Below are 16,048 nucleotides of genomic sequence, written 5' to 3' on the forward strand. Positions count from 1 at the left end.
CTACTACTTTTCTTGTCGTTGTTTCAATGCCTCCAAACACGCTAGAGATCTGGCTGTTCTTGGAAACCCCATCCTAATTATTATTATTATTATTATTATTATTATTATTATTATTATTACAGCATGTGTGAAAACGTAATGTGAAAAGGATATTGGGTTGAATCCAGCTAAATTATTGTGTGCGTGCAAGTGCAGTGGAACTTCCTTTCCCTCTCCAGGTCCCATGCAGCCCTATTCTACTCCCAGGTATGCTCCAGAGAGATAGGGAAATCCCTAGAGCAAATTTGGGGATCACATGGCATGGTAGGAGAGGAAGGGGAGTCCATTTCTAATGTTTGGGCAATTTCCCTTGCACCACTGCAGAACTTCTCTTTTAAAAAAAACTTTGTGATGGCATAGTAGAAATTGTGCTATATGAATCTTCTCTGGTAAGAGGCTCTTTCCCCCATCGCATCCCGTCTTCTGGTTTGCAGCACCTTAAGAGGATGTCTTCCCATATTTTGTAGATTACATTAAACAAGGGGCACAATACTGAGGGTCTTAATTTCTAGAATCTTTACATTATTGTCTAAATAGAATCGTAAAGGTAAAGGTACCCCTGCCCGTACGGGCCAGTCTTGACAGACTCTAGGGTTGTGCGCTCATCTCACTCTATAGGCCGGGAGCCAGCGCTGTCCGCAGACACTTCCGGGTCACGTGGCCAGCGTAACGAAGCTGCATCTGGCGAGCCAGAGCCGCACACGGAAACGCCGTTTACCTTCCCGATAGTAAGCGGTCCCTATTTATCTACTTGCACCCGAGGGTGCTTTCGAACTGCTAGGTTGGCAGGCGCTGGGACCGAGCAATGGGAGCGCACCCCGCCGTGGGGATTCGAACCGCCGACCATGCGATCGGCAAGTCCTAGGCGCTGAGGTATTACCCACAGCGCCACCCGCGTCCATTATAAATAAATAAATAGAATCATAGAATTGTAGAATTGGAAAGAACCACGATAGTCATCTAGTCCAACCCCCTGCAATTGTGTGAAGCACGTCTATCATTTGATGGCTCTGTGGTTAAGCACTCATGATAACTTACCTCAATTCAAGGCTCCATGTGTCCTCTAGCACCAACATTATTCAAACCCTACCATAACCTTCTATCACCATTTGCTCAGGGATTACCTGTCGGACTCTATATTTCTCACCTACTCATTTCAAAAAAGCTATGACCTGGAAACAAATGCTATGAGGTGATGCAATTTTTATCAACTTGAGCTGCAAGAGAAATAACTTTTTACAGTTTTGTTTTGTTTTTTAAAGAAGGGGAGAAGAATATTGCACTGATTTTTCTTCTTCCTGAAATACATAAGTTGTAAAAGACAGCAGAGCTAAGTTTCTACTAAGACATTTGCTTATTATGTCCTAAAGCAAAAACATGGGGTCATTCCCCATTCCTTTTCTCCTCCCCTCTCATTTCCTCTTATGCTTTATCTGACCAATTACAGCACACACCAGAGTACATTTTGGAACATGCCGTTGTAAAATATAATGCCCGTACTCAAAATCTCTGGTTCAAAGTCTTGCAACTTACCTAACTGGGAACCTAGCCACACCAAGCAGGTGGTTTCCCTTTCACATTTATAGTTCATGAGTTGGTTTCTGGCCTTTTTCCAGCTTTGTCTTACAAAGTTTCGCCTCTCTCTTGTAGCCGAGTGATGACCTATCGAGAGCACACAGCCTGGGTGGTGAAAGCGTATTTGCAGAAACATCCTGAAGGCAACATCATGAGTGTCAGGTAAAAGAAAACGAAATGAAAAGGAACAAGGGCCTCTGAATATTTATGCGACATTTTCCTGTCAAAACAGTATTTTGCCCTCTCTTGTTTAAAAATCTGTCTCTGGTATTTAAACAGTGATGAGATTTGAGCTCTTCACTTTGGCATTTCTACTCTGCAATTAATTCCCCTCTCCCAAGATGGGAGAGCGGATGAACGGGTAACCTTGTTCCTTAGAGCAAGGGTTTTCAAACTTGGTCACAGCAAACTTCAGTCAGGAAAAACAAAATAATCCTCCTCAAATTAGATACATTCTTCTGATGATGATCAACCATTTCAGGTTGCGGCCCACCAGACTGGAAGAACTGAGTGTGGGAACTGCATAATATTGTAGGAGTGGTACCTCAAAGAAAGCAAAACCCCACAAATTTAACGCTTGATGCAGTGCATTGTGAGTCATTATATGTACACAAATGGGAGTGCAAAATTTACTCTGCTTCCTTTCTTACATGGCTTAATCCTGTGAGTGAGGGCACTGTGTTCTAAGTCAGCTTCTATTGACTTTTGGGAAGGGTCACCCATAAACTTCTGGCATTATCTTCTGAATGCTCAGCCTTCACTGTAAAGTTAAGGATCCTAAATAAGATCACGCCATGCTCTGGCTGGAGTTTGTGAGCTAAGTGGAGGCAGGTCCCCAGTGGAACCCACTGCAGCCTTAGTCCCACATACACTATCACCAAACGTTTGGAAAGAGAGTCCAGAAAGCAAGGCTCAGGTCAAACCAAGGTCAGAGAAATCCAATCTGGATCCAAATGTAATCAAGGGTCAGCATTGATAAGCAGGAGTCTAGGGGTCAAAAACTGAAGAGATTCTTAAGAAAGCAAGGCAGGCGAAGGAGTTGGGTCTGGGAGGAGGGAGCTGGCTGGCTTGTCTTGTTTCCAGTAACTAGCAGACTCCAAGTGAAGCTTGATATACAGTGGTACCTCTAGTTACGAACGTAATTCGTTCTGGAGGTCCATTCTTATCCTGAAACTGTTCTTAACTAGAGGTATGCTTTCGCTAATGGGGCCTCTTGCTGCCACTGCACTGCCAGCACACAATTTCCATTTTCATCCTGGGGCAAAGTTCTCAATTCGAGGTAATTCTTCCAGGTTAGCGGAGTTTGTAACCTGAAGCGTTTGTAACCTGAGGCGTTTGTAACTCAAGGTACCACTGTATAGCCTAGTGTCTCAGGCCATGCCCTATACCAGTTCAGGTGCTTGAGTCTGCTCTAAGAGCCTTTATTGTTGAGGAAGGTTGTTACTCAGAAAGAGCCCTTTATGCAAGAGTTATGTTGCCACATTGGACTCTCAGGCATGGACTCCAATGTTGACCAGCTGCCAGGGCTTGGACCTTCTGGTGCTGGTGTTCCCAAAGAACTAGGTGATGATTCAACCTCCCTCACTTGAGTTGGCCAAGGTGGATCAGGAATCCACTCCAAGGAATCTTCTAATACATCCCTTGGAGGTAGACCTGAGGAGGCCCCTTCACAGACCTCAGGGCCCTGGCATTGTGGGGCTTTGTCTACTCACTTAGGTCATTGATCATTGGAAGGTCTAGATGGGGACCAAGGTGGGATCAGGGCCTGGTAACAATACTGGAGATAAGGATCCTAATCTTAAACAGAAATACTTATCTGATAGCTGTAAAGTAAAAGGTAGGAAGCAACTGGCTAGAGCAAGACTTGCTACTGAAACAAAATGCTTAAAAAACACCAAGGGATAGATTGTATTGCATGTTCTGGGCTTATTGCTATGCAGAATTATTTCCCCATCTAGCAATTTTCTGTGCATAAATCCATTTCTCATGCTTCATAAATATGGTGGAGGAGCACTGTGTTTATTTATTACCCCATTCAAAGGACAGCAGACTATAATTTACTACCACTAAGTCATAGTTTGTTTCCAGAGAACTTCTTCCTTGTATACAGAATTGAAAGAAAATATAATGCTGTAAGAGGTAATGCTTTTCCACCCCCAAAGAAGGGGCAGCAAATGTTATAACTTCTGTTTCTCCTGGAAGCTGGTTGAAGTAGTTCTTCTTGCCAGATGAGAATCTATTTGACTCTGAATTTATTTTGGTAGGCCCCACCTGACATTAGATAATTATCTTATCTTTCAAACAAAGGGTGCTTCTCACCAGATTCAGAAAGGGATTGGAATTTTACCTGGAACTGGGCATGTTCCACATCAATTAGATCAGCCTAGCAAGCCATATTGACTCTCAACAGCATGCAGTATGTAGTTTGATTTTTCAGCAAAAGATTATGCACTTCAGTTTTAGATTAATTCAGCTTGCATGGCCTAAAGAAGCATGATGCAACGGCCTTACTAAAGCTAAGACCTGGGTTAGTTTGTGCCTGGATATGAGAGTAGCTAGGAACCTATGTAGTATAATGCTTTCAGCATTGATTTAGTTTATAATTAAACTAATAAACTAACATGGAAGGCAGTAATCTATTGTCAGATAGCCGTTCAGCAGACAGAGTATTGGCTAGGTTGGAGTAACTGGCCTTCACAGCACTAGCCTATTTGAATCACCCTCTTGCAGAGGGTGCATATGTAAAATGTGATCATTTCTACTCATACATCAGACACACTCCATGAATTCTGTTCAAGAGTGAGTGGCATACTTACTATAAGGCTTATACAGTGGGTGATAAACCTTTATACTGAAACACTAACACTAAGAACCCAAAGAACATCTGTAGGGAATAGGGTCGTGAATGGTGTTATTAAGAAGGCCAGCAGAAGCTTGACAAATGGTTTATGTACCAGGAAACGGAGAGATGAATTATTGCAGATAAAAGTCTAAACTCTGCTCTTCTCACAACAAAAGCAGCTCTCTTAAGGTCAGTTCTAACTTTGGGGTCTTGATTTGCATAGCATGGGCACATTACAGATGTTGGCTTGGGTTCATCTTTTTGTTACTTAAGGACACCCTTTCCTCCTTCTTGCATGTACCTCTGTTCCTGAAGGACTGGAAAAAAAGATGCTTCTGTACTCTTCCCCTTTCTGTGGTTAGAACAGTTCCAGGATGTTTCTAGTAATAGTAGCCCTCTGAGGTCGTGCAAGTTTCTCGTCACTAAAATAAAATGTAGCAGCAGGCACAGGTATTCCATCCAACATCTCAGCCTCAGGCACTGCTGTGGTCAGAACTCATTGAAGAAGCTGAAGGATGAATCATGGTGCTGTCTCATCCTGTTTAATCCTTTTGAGAAGTTTGTTGAGTTTCCTCCATTACTTCAGCACACAGGCAACTTCGTTAAACTCAACTGTTGGGATTCTACATTACTGATGTGCGTGCTGATTATGCTGGCACACTCAGGATCTGCTTCTAGATTTTCTCCGTGGTCCACCTTAAATCCGTCCTGATTTAGTTGTTCTTACTTCCTTTGTCCCAATGCAAAAGGCATATGCAGCACACCGTAAGGCCTAATGGCACAGTACATGCAGATGGTGTCTCAGGTTCAGTCCCTTAGCCTATTCAGTCCAAAGGATCCCAGGTAGCAACGTTTGTTAAGGCCTCTGCCTGAAGCCTTGGACAGCTGCTGCAGAAGCAATACCGTTAGGGTAGCTGGACCAATCAAGTAGGAGATAGTGGCCTAGTTTGTGTGTAATGCTAAGGCAAACCATGGCTGAGCATGAACAAGGAAACACATGGGCTCCCAGAGAGGAGGCTGTAACCACATTGCTCCTCCTTGGTCATTTTGCTGCTACACTATGCTGAGCTAAGCCATAGTATGGTTTAGTGTGTCATCCATACCCCAGGTTCATGGCTTAGCTCTCCCAGACAAACCACAAGCTATAACCAAGGTGTCTCCTATGGTTTAAACAGCTCATGATTGTCTGGGAGACCTAGACCTGGGAGGAATCAACTGACCATCATCTCATCTCTGGAAGCCCATAGGTTTGCTTGTTGATGCTCAGCCATGGTTCAGCTTAGCACTGCATGTGAATGAGAATAATATTTAGCTGGGCCAACATATGAATGAGAGTAATATTAGGAGCAGCTGGACCAATCAAGAAAGAGCAGCAGCAATCTGCTACCCCAAAAATAAATACAGTTAATATCACTAAGTGCTCTGTCTCTGTCCCCTCAGCAAGTTTAATATCTTATTAATTGCATATTTTATACCCTGAAACGAACCTTTCACATTGTTTATTATTCCATTCATTACTTTTATATTGTTTCACTTACTTTTAATGCACACTAATGGATATAAAAGAAAATACAATAAAAGCAATTTTTATAAGATAAATAAAGGGCAGCAGGAATTAAGAACATGGAATAAATCATTTCATGATTAGATTTCACATACATTAATTTACAGTAAACCTGAAGACTTATTTTTAATCAGAATGTTTCCTTGTGTGTGTGTTTTTAGAATGTTTCCTTATGTTGAGTGATAATTTGAAGCTTTGCCTCTCTTGGATATTTTAACCCTGGTTCTGCCCTCTCTAAGTGGTGCTGTAGATGCTTCCTGAGGATCCTGCTGCATCTCTGACAGCTTAACACTAGGGAGTGACAGCTGGAGTGCTTTTCTCTGTAGTTCTTCATTTTGTAGCATTTGGTATTGACCTTTGGCTTTCTAGATCTGACTGTCTGTGAGGTATTAGTTTCTCTTCTGCACCCACAGCTTTTTTTGGAATCAGATCTTAGAACATGGTCTGCACTTTTCAGCTGTGCGTATTGCAGGTGGGCTGTAAACACTCAGCCTTCAAGTGGATCTTCACCAGTCTCCATTAGCTTTCACCAGCTCCATTAGCTGGATGCATACAAGGAATCAAATATTGGTGCTTTCATCTTCAGTCTTTTTATTGCTGTGTCTTCGTTGCCGTTTTGTTTGGCAGTACAGCGGTAGAGTCTTCTCCTTGCACCAACCAGAAGTTGGTGCAACTTAAAGCCCTGCTCACTATTCTTTTTTTGTTTTCCTTTGCCCTTTTTTATACTGTCAGGCTCCACAGGCTGTAACCAGCCATGGGTCACACTATGAAGGCTATTAGGTCTTTAATTAAATTACAAGGTTCCAGAAACAAGAGAGATATAATGAACCCTAAATGAAGGGAAAGTTCCAAGAGAGACAGGGCATGCAGGTCAGATATTTGAAGTATCACAAGAGAGAGCGGAAGGATCTGAACTGCAGTAGGGAAGCCCCATGTTGAGTCCTCATTATGAAATGCTGCAGCTGGAGACTAAGGAAGTCATGTAGGGAAGAGCAGCATGAGATAGACTATAGGGTTACCTAACGAGATCCAGATCCCAGTTACCCGAATGCTTCTTCTTAGCAGGCTCTGTTACATCCCCAGACCAGCAATTGTGGTGATGCAGAGAGTAGAGAATTAGTTATAACCAAAGTTTAAGACCCTCCGACTAGATTTTTACACTTAAATAGCCATCCTCTGTAATCAAAATTATTGAAGAAATTTTATAAACTGCATAATAAAAAGAAAAAGAAACCCTTAAGCATTGTACATAAAATTCTCAATAAAATACAGTCATTTGACTGAATTAAGATAACTTCAGCTGATCAGGCTTTGGCTACAATTTTCTCGGCAACATTTTCTCATTTGCCTTCCTTATTCTACTAGTTTTTTCCTTAATCTCTCTGCTCTGAAAACTACAGACAGGGACTGTAATTCCTTCAGTTTCTTAGCAGACCTGGTTTTATCCATCTCCCTTACATTTTGCCCAAATCCTCTGCTCAAGAAACAATCTGCTCAGTGAGTGGACCCCATGTTTCAACCTTGTTTTCCTCATAGAATCATCACTTGGACACACCTTACAGCATTTAAAGGATTAGGACGGAAGGCCAGCTTCATGAGCTATGAATCCATTATATTTATGGCAAGACAGTAATCAAGCTGAAAGTTAGAAATTTCACTTCACCAATTATTGTGATCTTAACCATTCACCGATGCCACTATAAAGCATCTTGTCCAGTGTTAAAGGTCTTCAACCTGCCAAAAATCTGTCACAGGACCATTAGCCCAAAGTCAAATCTCTGGCACAGGATGTTTGCATACGGTTAAAGTAACCCTGTTATCATTTACCTTGTTCCAGGGGAATACAAAGGGTCTTAAAGTCCAGAAATCAGTCAAACAGCAAAGCCAGTTAGTGGTTTTCTAGTGGTATTTAATGCCAATGAGTTGAACAGGAGGAATAATGAATTGATTCATGTACAGTGGTACCTCGGGTTACATACGCTTCAGGTTACGTACACTTCAGGTTACAGACTCCGCTAACCCAGAAATAGTGCTTTAGGTTAAGAACTTTGCTTCAGGATGAGAACAGAAATTGTGCTCCGGCGGCGTGGCGGCAGCAGGAGGCCCCATTAGCTAAAGTGGTACTTCAGGTTAAGAACAATTTCAGGTTAAGTACGGACCTCCAGAATGAATTAAGTACTTAACCCGAGGTCCCACTGTACACTGATTCCTTGTGCATGAGTAACCTTATGTTTGCTTCTGCAGCATCTAGGGCTGCCTGAAACAGACTGCAGTGGGTGGCAAGTATGCTGGTTTTCGCAAAGGGACATTGCTGGCAAATTGAGCATTGATACTAATACTCTCCTAATTATAGCCAGGTTCTGGGATAAGTAGATCTGCTCTCCTTGTTGGAGCAAACAGGTAATAGCCCCATGTTTTATCTCTTTGCAGTGTTAATGGAGATGTCCGTTTCTTTGATCCAAGGATGCCAGAATCAGTGAAGGTCCTGCAGATAGTAAAAGGACTGACAGCTCTGGACATCCACCCACAAGCCAACCTGTTTGCATGGTAAGTTCTAAATGCAGCCTGCATACCACCCTGCTCCATTGTTAAACACTTGCATTTATTTTCCTTGGCATAAACAGTGTGGCTTATTTCACGTGTTTGCAGCTGAGGTATTTCAATTCTTGTATGCTTCATTGAACCTGCAGCACATGGATTTCAATTATGGTTGGTGCTGCAGCTCACCGTATTATGTGGGTTTCCCTTCCTTAAGAGCAGAAAGTGCACTATTTGCTAGGGACCTGCTGTCCAGTGTCAGCAGTTTGGTGCCTGGGGTTTTCACTCAAAACCATCTCATAGTTATATTCTCCCTGCCTGCTGTTGTGTCTCCCATCCTGCCTCCCTAAATCTCCTACTGAGCATGTGAATTTTCCATTGTGAACCTGCTAATAGCTGAGATTGTGCTGATGATTTCATGGCTTAAAGAAAATCCCATTTGCTGTTGTAAGCTTACTTGCTTCTTGCTCCACAAATGGCACAAGAGTTTAAAACCTTCATCTCTAGGACTTAACCACCAATTGTTTAACGTCACCAATATCCTGTGTTCTCTGTTTCCCTCTGCAGTGGCTCTATGAATCAATTTACTGCAATCTACAATGGGAATGGTGAGCTGATCAACAATATCAAGTACTACGATGGATTCATGGGCCAGCGAGTGGGTGCCATCAGCTGCCTAGCCTTCCATCCACACTGGGTCAGTCTCGTTTCTAAACTGTAGAACATCACAACTGTTACCCTAAACTTGTTCTGAATAGCTATTATGAAGAGGACTTAGTGAAGCTGTTGAGAGGGGGATACACACAATATTTCCAAATTCCGGAAACTCAAATTCAGTGAGAAAATTCATTGAACTAGCTCATTTGGGGGGGTTGGTTGGTTGGGGAGCATTTATTTATTTCAGATTACATGCAAGTTCTAGTAGGGTTCTTTTATTTGCTTAGACAAGGTTCCCAGTATCTACTATTTTCTAGTAGCTGTCAAGTTACAAGTTCACTTGGTCAAGCCATGGATCCATCTAGTCCATGATCCTGTTTCTGACCATGGTCAAACAAATGCTTCTGCTCCAGGTGATCAAAGGAAGAGATGCCTGATGAATAGTGCAAAGTAGATACGAAGTTGCAACTAGGTATGCAGTCAAGTCACATCATATGTGCATTTTACTTTCACAAATTCAACTTTACACACTTGGCTGCAGCTCCATTCCAGATCCATTAGAGCCTTTTTCTTCTGCCTGCATCTCTCTCTGCCTGCCCCACTCTTCCTCTCTTGCAATGGCCATTCGCACCTGGAGGAGGGGGGCAGCAGAGACCCACACGCAGGGGAGACCTTCCCATGGGACTCTCCACACCTTGCCAGACAAGGAAAATGCATTTTTTTCCTATTTACACTTTTTGTGTGTTTGCACAACCCTTGGAACTGTACCCTCATATATGTTGGAACTCAACTGTATTGGTGGATTTTCAATCCACTGGAAACAAACAGGGGAAATTTGTGGAGAAAGGATTTCCAGCATAACAAAAACTACTGGAAGTTGACTGTCACTGTAGAGCAGGGGTGTCAAACTCAAATTCATCGGGGGCCGCACCAGCAGTTTGGTCACCCTCAAAGGGCCGGTTGTATCGGCCTAAAATATTTGAGCAGGCTGAGACCCCTGAAGTTGATGGGCTTTTACCGTATTTTTCGCTCTATTGGACGCACCGGACCACAGGACGCACCTAGTTTTTACAGGGGAAAATCAAGGAAAAAAATATTATCCCTCCCCCCCAGCCCCAAAGAGCAACGGACAGGCTGCGTGCAGCCTGTCTGCTTCTCCCAGAGCTTCTCGGGGCTGCGGGGGAAGCCCGGGTTCCCCCACCAGCCCCAAAGAGCAAAGAAGCCAAGACAGCGCACGGGATCCATAGCCGCGCAACCTCTCCAGCCAGGAGCTAAACCTCTCCAGCGCGGCTAAAGAAGACAAGGCAGTGAGCGCGATCCATCCCACTCACTGCCCTGGCTTCCTCTTTAGCCTTGCGCAGCATCTTTAGTCTTGCGCAACGGGATGGATTGCGCCCGCTGTCCACCGGGGCTGGACTAGATGACTCCTGGGGTTCCCTTCCAACCCTGCAATTCTATGACCTCGGAAGGTGTTTGGGGTCTCCACCACTGGAGGCTTTTAAGCAGCGGTTGGGGGACCATCTGTCTGGCGTTCTTTAGCTGTGATTCCTACATTGTGAGGGGGCTGGGCTAGATGACCCTCGGGTGGCCCTCCCAACTCTATACAGTCCTACAGTTCTGCAGCAGGAGATCCACAGCCACTTAGAATCATAGAATCATAGAGTTGGAATAGACCACAAGGGCCATCAAGTCCAACCCCCTGCCAAGTAGGAAACACCATCAGAGCACTTCACACAATGCCCACACCATCAGAGCACTTCACACAATGCCCACCATCAGACCACTTCACACAATGCCCACTCCCAATTTTCATCTGAGAGACATGTGGCTTCAGTGTCTAGGCAGGTACCCCCCTACCTGCCACACTTCCCCCACCCCACTTAAGCTAAGGGAATTCCTGCCCAGAGAAGCTCCCAGGTGAGGCAAGGGTTAAGATCTACCTCTGGTAGATCTCTTGCGGCTGGAGAGGCACGCAAGGCTAAAGAGGAAGCCAGGGCAGTGGGATGGATCCCGCTCGCTGCCCTTGCTTCCTCATTAGCCTTGCGAAGCCTCCTCCCCCCCCCCCCAGAGGCGCGCAAGTCTAAAGAGGAAGCCAGAGCAGCGAACGGGATGGATCGCGTTCCCTGCCCTGGCTCCCTCTTTAGCCTTGCGAAGCCTCCTCCCCCCCCCCCCGGAGAGGCGCGCAAGTCTAAAGAGGAAGCCAGGGCAGCGAACGGGATGGATCGCGTTCCCTGCCCTGGCTTCCTCTTTAGCCTTGCGAAGCCTCCTCCTCCCCCCCCCCCAGGCGCGCAAGGCTAAAGAGGAAGCCAAGGCAGCGAACGGGATGGATCGCGCTCGCTGCCCTGGCTTCCTCTTTAGCCTTGCGAAGCCTCCCCCCCCCCCCCCGGAGAGGCGCGCAAGTCTAAAGAGGAAGCCAGAGCAGCGAACGGGATGGATCGCGCTCGCTGCCCTGGCTTCCTCTTTAGCCTTGCGAAGCCTCCCCCCCCCTGCCAGAGACGCGGCAGCCCGTGGGACGAGGCGGGCGGCCTGCGGGGTCATGCCGGTGGGGGACCTCTGGAGGCGGCCTCTCTGCTCACCACCTCCTTTGTGCTGAAAGGCGACGCGGCGCACAACCAGGCGATGGTGCACTGGACAGGCGAGAACGGCGGCTACGCGGGCCACATGACGAGGTCTGGCGGGCCGGATTCGGCCCGCGGGCCTTGTGTTTGACACCCGTGCTGTAGAGGATGAAGCAGAGGTAGGTAAGAGCTTTTATGGCCACAACTCAATAAAACCATCCAACTTCGTAATACAAAATGCAATAATTAAAATCAATAAAAGCAACATAAATGTTGCCTAACAGAAGCAGAATAAAGCAGATTGGTGCCTTAACTGTCAATGTTTTGCTGCTTTCCGAACCTCTCTGGGCTCAGAGCAAGTGGTAAGAGCTTTGGCCCATTATATCCAGCTTGAAGCTGAGAAAGAGGGTGAAGGGGCTTGCCTCTGTACTTAGGCTTCAGAGGCAGGCAGACAACCTGGTGTGACATCACAATATTTTATGTGAACCGCCCTGAGACCTTTGGGTATAAGGTGCTATAGAAATTAAATAAATAAATAATAAATAAATAATAAATAACGACTCCAACCCTTTCCCTCTTGAGTGAGGAGCAGGGCTGGTGGCGAGTATAAATTCTGACTAGCTTCAAAAGCCAATCAAAACCAGCAGAACCCTGCTATGTATGCACTGATTCTATTTCCCCCTCTCCTTTCCACAGCCTCACCTGGCAGTTGGAAGCAATGACTACTACATCTCTGTGTACTCGGTGGAGAAGCGAATCAGATAACAGTGTGTGTGGCTGCTCTGTCAAGAGCAGGACATCTTCTGGCAGGTGGGACCATGTCTCACTCATGGTGTACATAGTGAAACTATCGACTTGAATGTTTAGTGTTGGCTGCTGCTGCTGTGCAACCCCCCCGGTAACTTGAACACTTTTTTCCCTCCTGATTTAGCTACTGATGATTTTGAGTCAGACGGGAGGGGAGAGAAGCAGCCTCTTGCTTTTCTTCCGAGCCAGAACCTTCAGGAGCAGCAGAAAACGAGTATATATATATTCTCACTGGGTTTCACCACCACTGCCCATGACTGCTTCTCTGGTTGCTTGGCATTATGGCTCCTACAAACTAAGAGGAGGATTCCTTCCTAGAACAGGGGTGGGTTTTCCTTTGAATCAGGAATTAATTCAGGACTCACCTAGTGTTCTACATACTCTACCTAGAACGTCTGTGGCTGCTACCTATTTTGTGCCAAGTGCTGGCCCTGGCAGTCGCATGCTAGCAGGCTGCCGGTCTTGGATAGTTCTGTGTGTATCTTACTACTCTATATGCCACCGGCCACCTTCTCTTGCATTTACTGTTCCACTGGTAAAAGACGAAAGGAAAGCCCTAAGGAAGAGAGAGTCTCTCGGTGCTGCTGAAAATACTACAGAGTTGGCTGCCACTATGGAAGGGAAGGCAGGAAACTTGCCCCCACTTCCTGGGTGTCTGTTGGGGAAATTGGAGTGACACATTTGAGAAGCTGCGTGACAGGACAGGAGACCTTCCCCTCTGATGTCCATTCAATCTATAGGTTGCTCCAGCCATCCTCGATAACTCCTTTTGCTCACAGCAGAACCCCATAAGCACAAGAAATGGCCTGCTACCTCCTCATAGAGAGCAAGGAGTTCACTTATCATTGTACCACTGCCTTAAATCCTACCCCCCCCCTCCTGTTCTCCTTTTGCAAGAAGTGCTATTATTCAGCGTGGTAATGGATGCAGATTTTGCAGCACACATACAGAACAGGCCTGTGCAGAGGGTCCCTCCTCCCATTCACCCCTCCCCCCCCCCACTTCAGGCACTTGCCCCCTAGACTGAACACGGGGGAAGCTATATGTATACCTGGCACCCTGTGATTGCATGCATGGTGTGCTGCCTGCAAGAGAACTACTGATGTTCCCGCTCTCTAGAGAATGCTGGTTCCATCTCACATGCCACCCATCTCCCATACAATAAAGACTTCGGTCTCTTCAGTGACCAGGAGAAGAGAATCCCAGTTAAATGGCTGCCTGAATAGGGACACAAAGACAAGAAGGCCCCTTTGCATTATGTTGTGCCAGCATTGTGCAGCTATTGGCACTGACTCCAAAATCAGTTGTCTACAAAGCTGTGGAGAGGCATGGAATTCTGTCGTCTTGCCAATAATTTTGTCGCTTGTGATAGCATTAAGAATAGAGATAGCATCCAATTCATCTTGCATTGTGGATGTCAGCTTTTCCTTGCTTGCAAAATCCATCTCCTGGCTCTCACTATGAAGCCTGCTATATGTTTTTTTTCCCCCTTCTTCCCCACCTTCTAGGCTGAGAGCCACCATGTAAGATACTAGGCAGAGGCCAAGGGAGGATTGCTCATATAGCTAGAAACCTATACTGAAAGCTGCCAAAATTAAATGATGGGAATAAACCCAAGAGGTGACTTGACACATTAGTTTGCTGATCCCCAGTGTCAGTTGTGCTGAGATGCCACAGCCTTGGTCCCATTGTCGTGCCTGTCCCTCTGTAAGTGGCAATGAACTCAGGGAAGGGCAGATAGTTGATGGATTTTGCTAACAAGCATCAAGCCAGAGTCTGAAATCCATGTATAACTGACTTAACCTACGCGATTAAAAGCAAATGAGAATATGATGATGACGATTATTTTTTGTAATGTATATCCTATATATTTTGTTTCAAGAACAAGATCCCTTGTGCTTCCCCCCTCAGTTTGCACAGCCAGGACTATGGTTGTGGTGGTCTTTTTCTGTTTTAATCTGTCAGCTTCCATCCAAATTGGGGTGGGGGGGAGGGAGCTGTGTTTTTTCACAGGTCTGATGTGGAGATCCAATCATGAAGTTTAACCAAGGCTCCAGAAAGTAATCTACCTATATAGTTCACTTATCTCTTTATTTATTTTCCAAAAGCAAAATTTAAAGGAAAAAAGTATATATACATTTAATAATAAACCACCACAAGATTGTACTGTGAGAGTAAAACAATTAATGAAATAAATGGTTAATAAAATGTAAATGCCGTAACAGCCTCTGGTCAATGGGATCTGACTGTTATCAGACGGAGGTGGAGGGGAAACTTTGGAGAACAGATGTCAAGGAAAATGTGGTGGACAGGTGGGTGAGTGGAGGGGTCGGGGGTGTTGCAGAACAACAAAGCAATTCCCTGAGGGAGTGCCTAGCTGCTCCTCCTGACAAAGAAGAAAAGAAGATAATAATTGCTGTTCTGACAACGCACAGACAATGCACTCCTGGCTTGTCTTCATCTCTGGATAGCTGCACCTGCTCTTGGCAATCCTCATCTTTCAAAAGGGTGGATAGAGGAGGTAAGTAAGTGCCTTGCAGTCTGGAGAAAGTACCTAGCTACTGCCTCCAAAACAACAACATCTCACAGGTGAGTGTGTTTGGAATTGCAGCCTTAAGTCCAGAAAAGGGAAACAGTAATTCTCCCACAATTCCTTGTATGATAAGTGACTTAACTATGTGGCAAGAACTCTCTCCCCCCCCCCCCCCCGCTTTTATAGGATTATAATTGTTCTTCTTAGGGGTACAAAATTATTTCACACCATTTTCTTATTGAGACAATTTAAGAATGCTGTACCAGGAGAGAGAGAGAAGGGGGGAGATTGCATAAACAGTCGAACAGATGAGTTGCTACTTATCTAGATGAGTAGAGTCTTACTGAATGCTTTCTAATGTCATGCCCATCCCAGGGGAAATGGCAAAAGAGCTGATCTTTTAATGAAATTTGATATAATGATATGTATGTTGACCTGGTCCTGAATGTGGCTCAGTCTGTTCCGATTTTCTCCCTATGCCCCAACCTTAGAAACAACTAAAGAAACAGGGAGACTGTTGTAAAATATAGTGAAGCTGTGTGCATCTTATTAGCTATCTGCCCTAGGCAGGAGGGAACCATGACAAAGAATGCTGTGTAGCAGGAAAACACAGAATGCTGAGCCGTATCACACTAAAATAGTAGCAGTACCTGAAGACATCTCCTCTGAAATAGCTTTTTGCTTGTCGTGCTGGACAGCAGCCATTTAATCGAAGATGGCCCTGAGACATGACATGATTCAAAAGAATACCTTCAAACCTTCAGCATATTTTCCGAGTGAAGTGCTGTGCTCAAAAAGTCCTTGGGGACCCGTGCTGTAGGTTGAGCAGAGAGCCACAGCCATGAAAGGAGAAATTTTATCCTTTTGTAATGTGAAAGGCATGTTTTCATTCTATGAAAAATGTGAGAGCTGGTTTACTGTAGCAGCTAAGTGCA

General features: G+C 45.1%; 1 protein-coding gene and 1 long non-coding RNA gene across 3 annotated transcripts in view; one reads left to right on the top strand and one right to left on the bottom strand.

Annotated features, from left to right (window-relative positions):
* The window catches only part of RPTOR (regulatory associated protein of MTOR complex 1), a 325,607-nt gene extending 310,803 nt beyond the window's left edge, over window positions 1-14,804 (top strand). For both annotated transcript variants that reach the window (XM_081180842.1, XM_081180843.1), the window contains 4 exons: window positions 1,690-1,776; window positions 8,451-8,567; window positions 9,126-9,255; window positions 12,470-14,804. In XM_081180842.1, coding sequence (XP_081036968.1) covers window positions 1,690-1,776; window positions 8,451-8,567; window positions 9,126-9,255; window positions 12,470-12,538 — 403 coding nt within the window. In that variant the 3' untranslated portion in view covers window positions 12,539-14,804. The remainder of the gene's footprint in view (window positions 1-1,689; window positions 1,777-8,450; window positions 8,568-9,125; window positions 9,256-12,469) is intronic.
* Window positions 6,841-16,048, bottom strand: part of LOC308579906 — a 33,439-nt gene continuing 24,231 nt past the window's right edge. Inside the window, exon 3 of the long non-coding RNA XR_014004625.1 lies at window positions 6,841-7,196. This is a non-coding gene — a long non-coding RNA (uncharacterized lncRNA). The remainder of the gene's footprint in view (window positions 7,197-16,048) is intronic.

This window comes from Podarcis bocagei, assembly GCF_964188305.1.
Source record: "Podarcis bocagei genome assembly, chromosome: 2".
Lineage (NCBI taxonomy): Eukaryota > Metazoa > Chordata > Lepidosauria > Squamata > Lacertidae > Podarcis > Podarcis bocagei.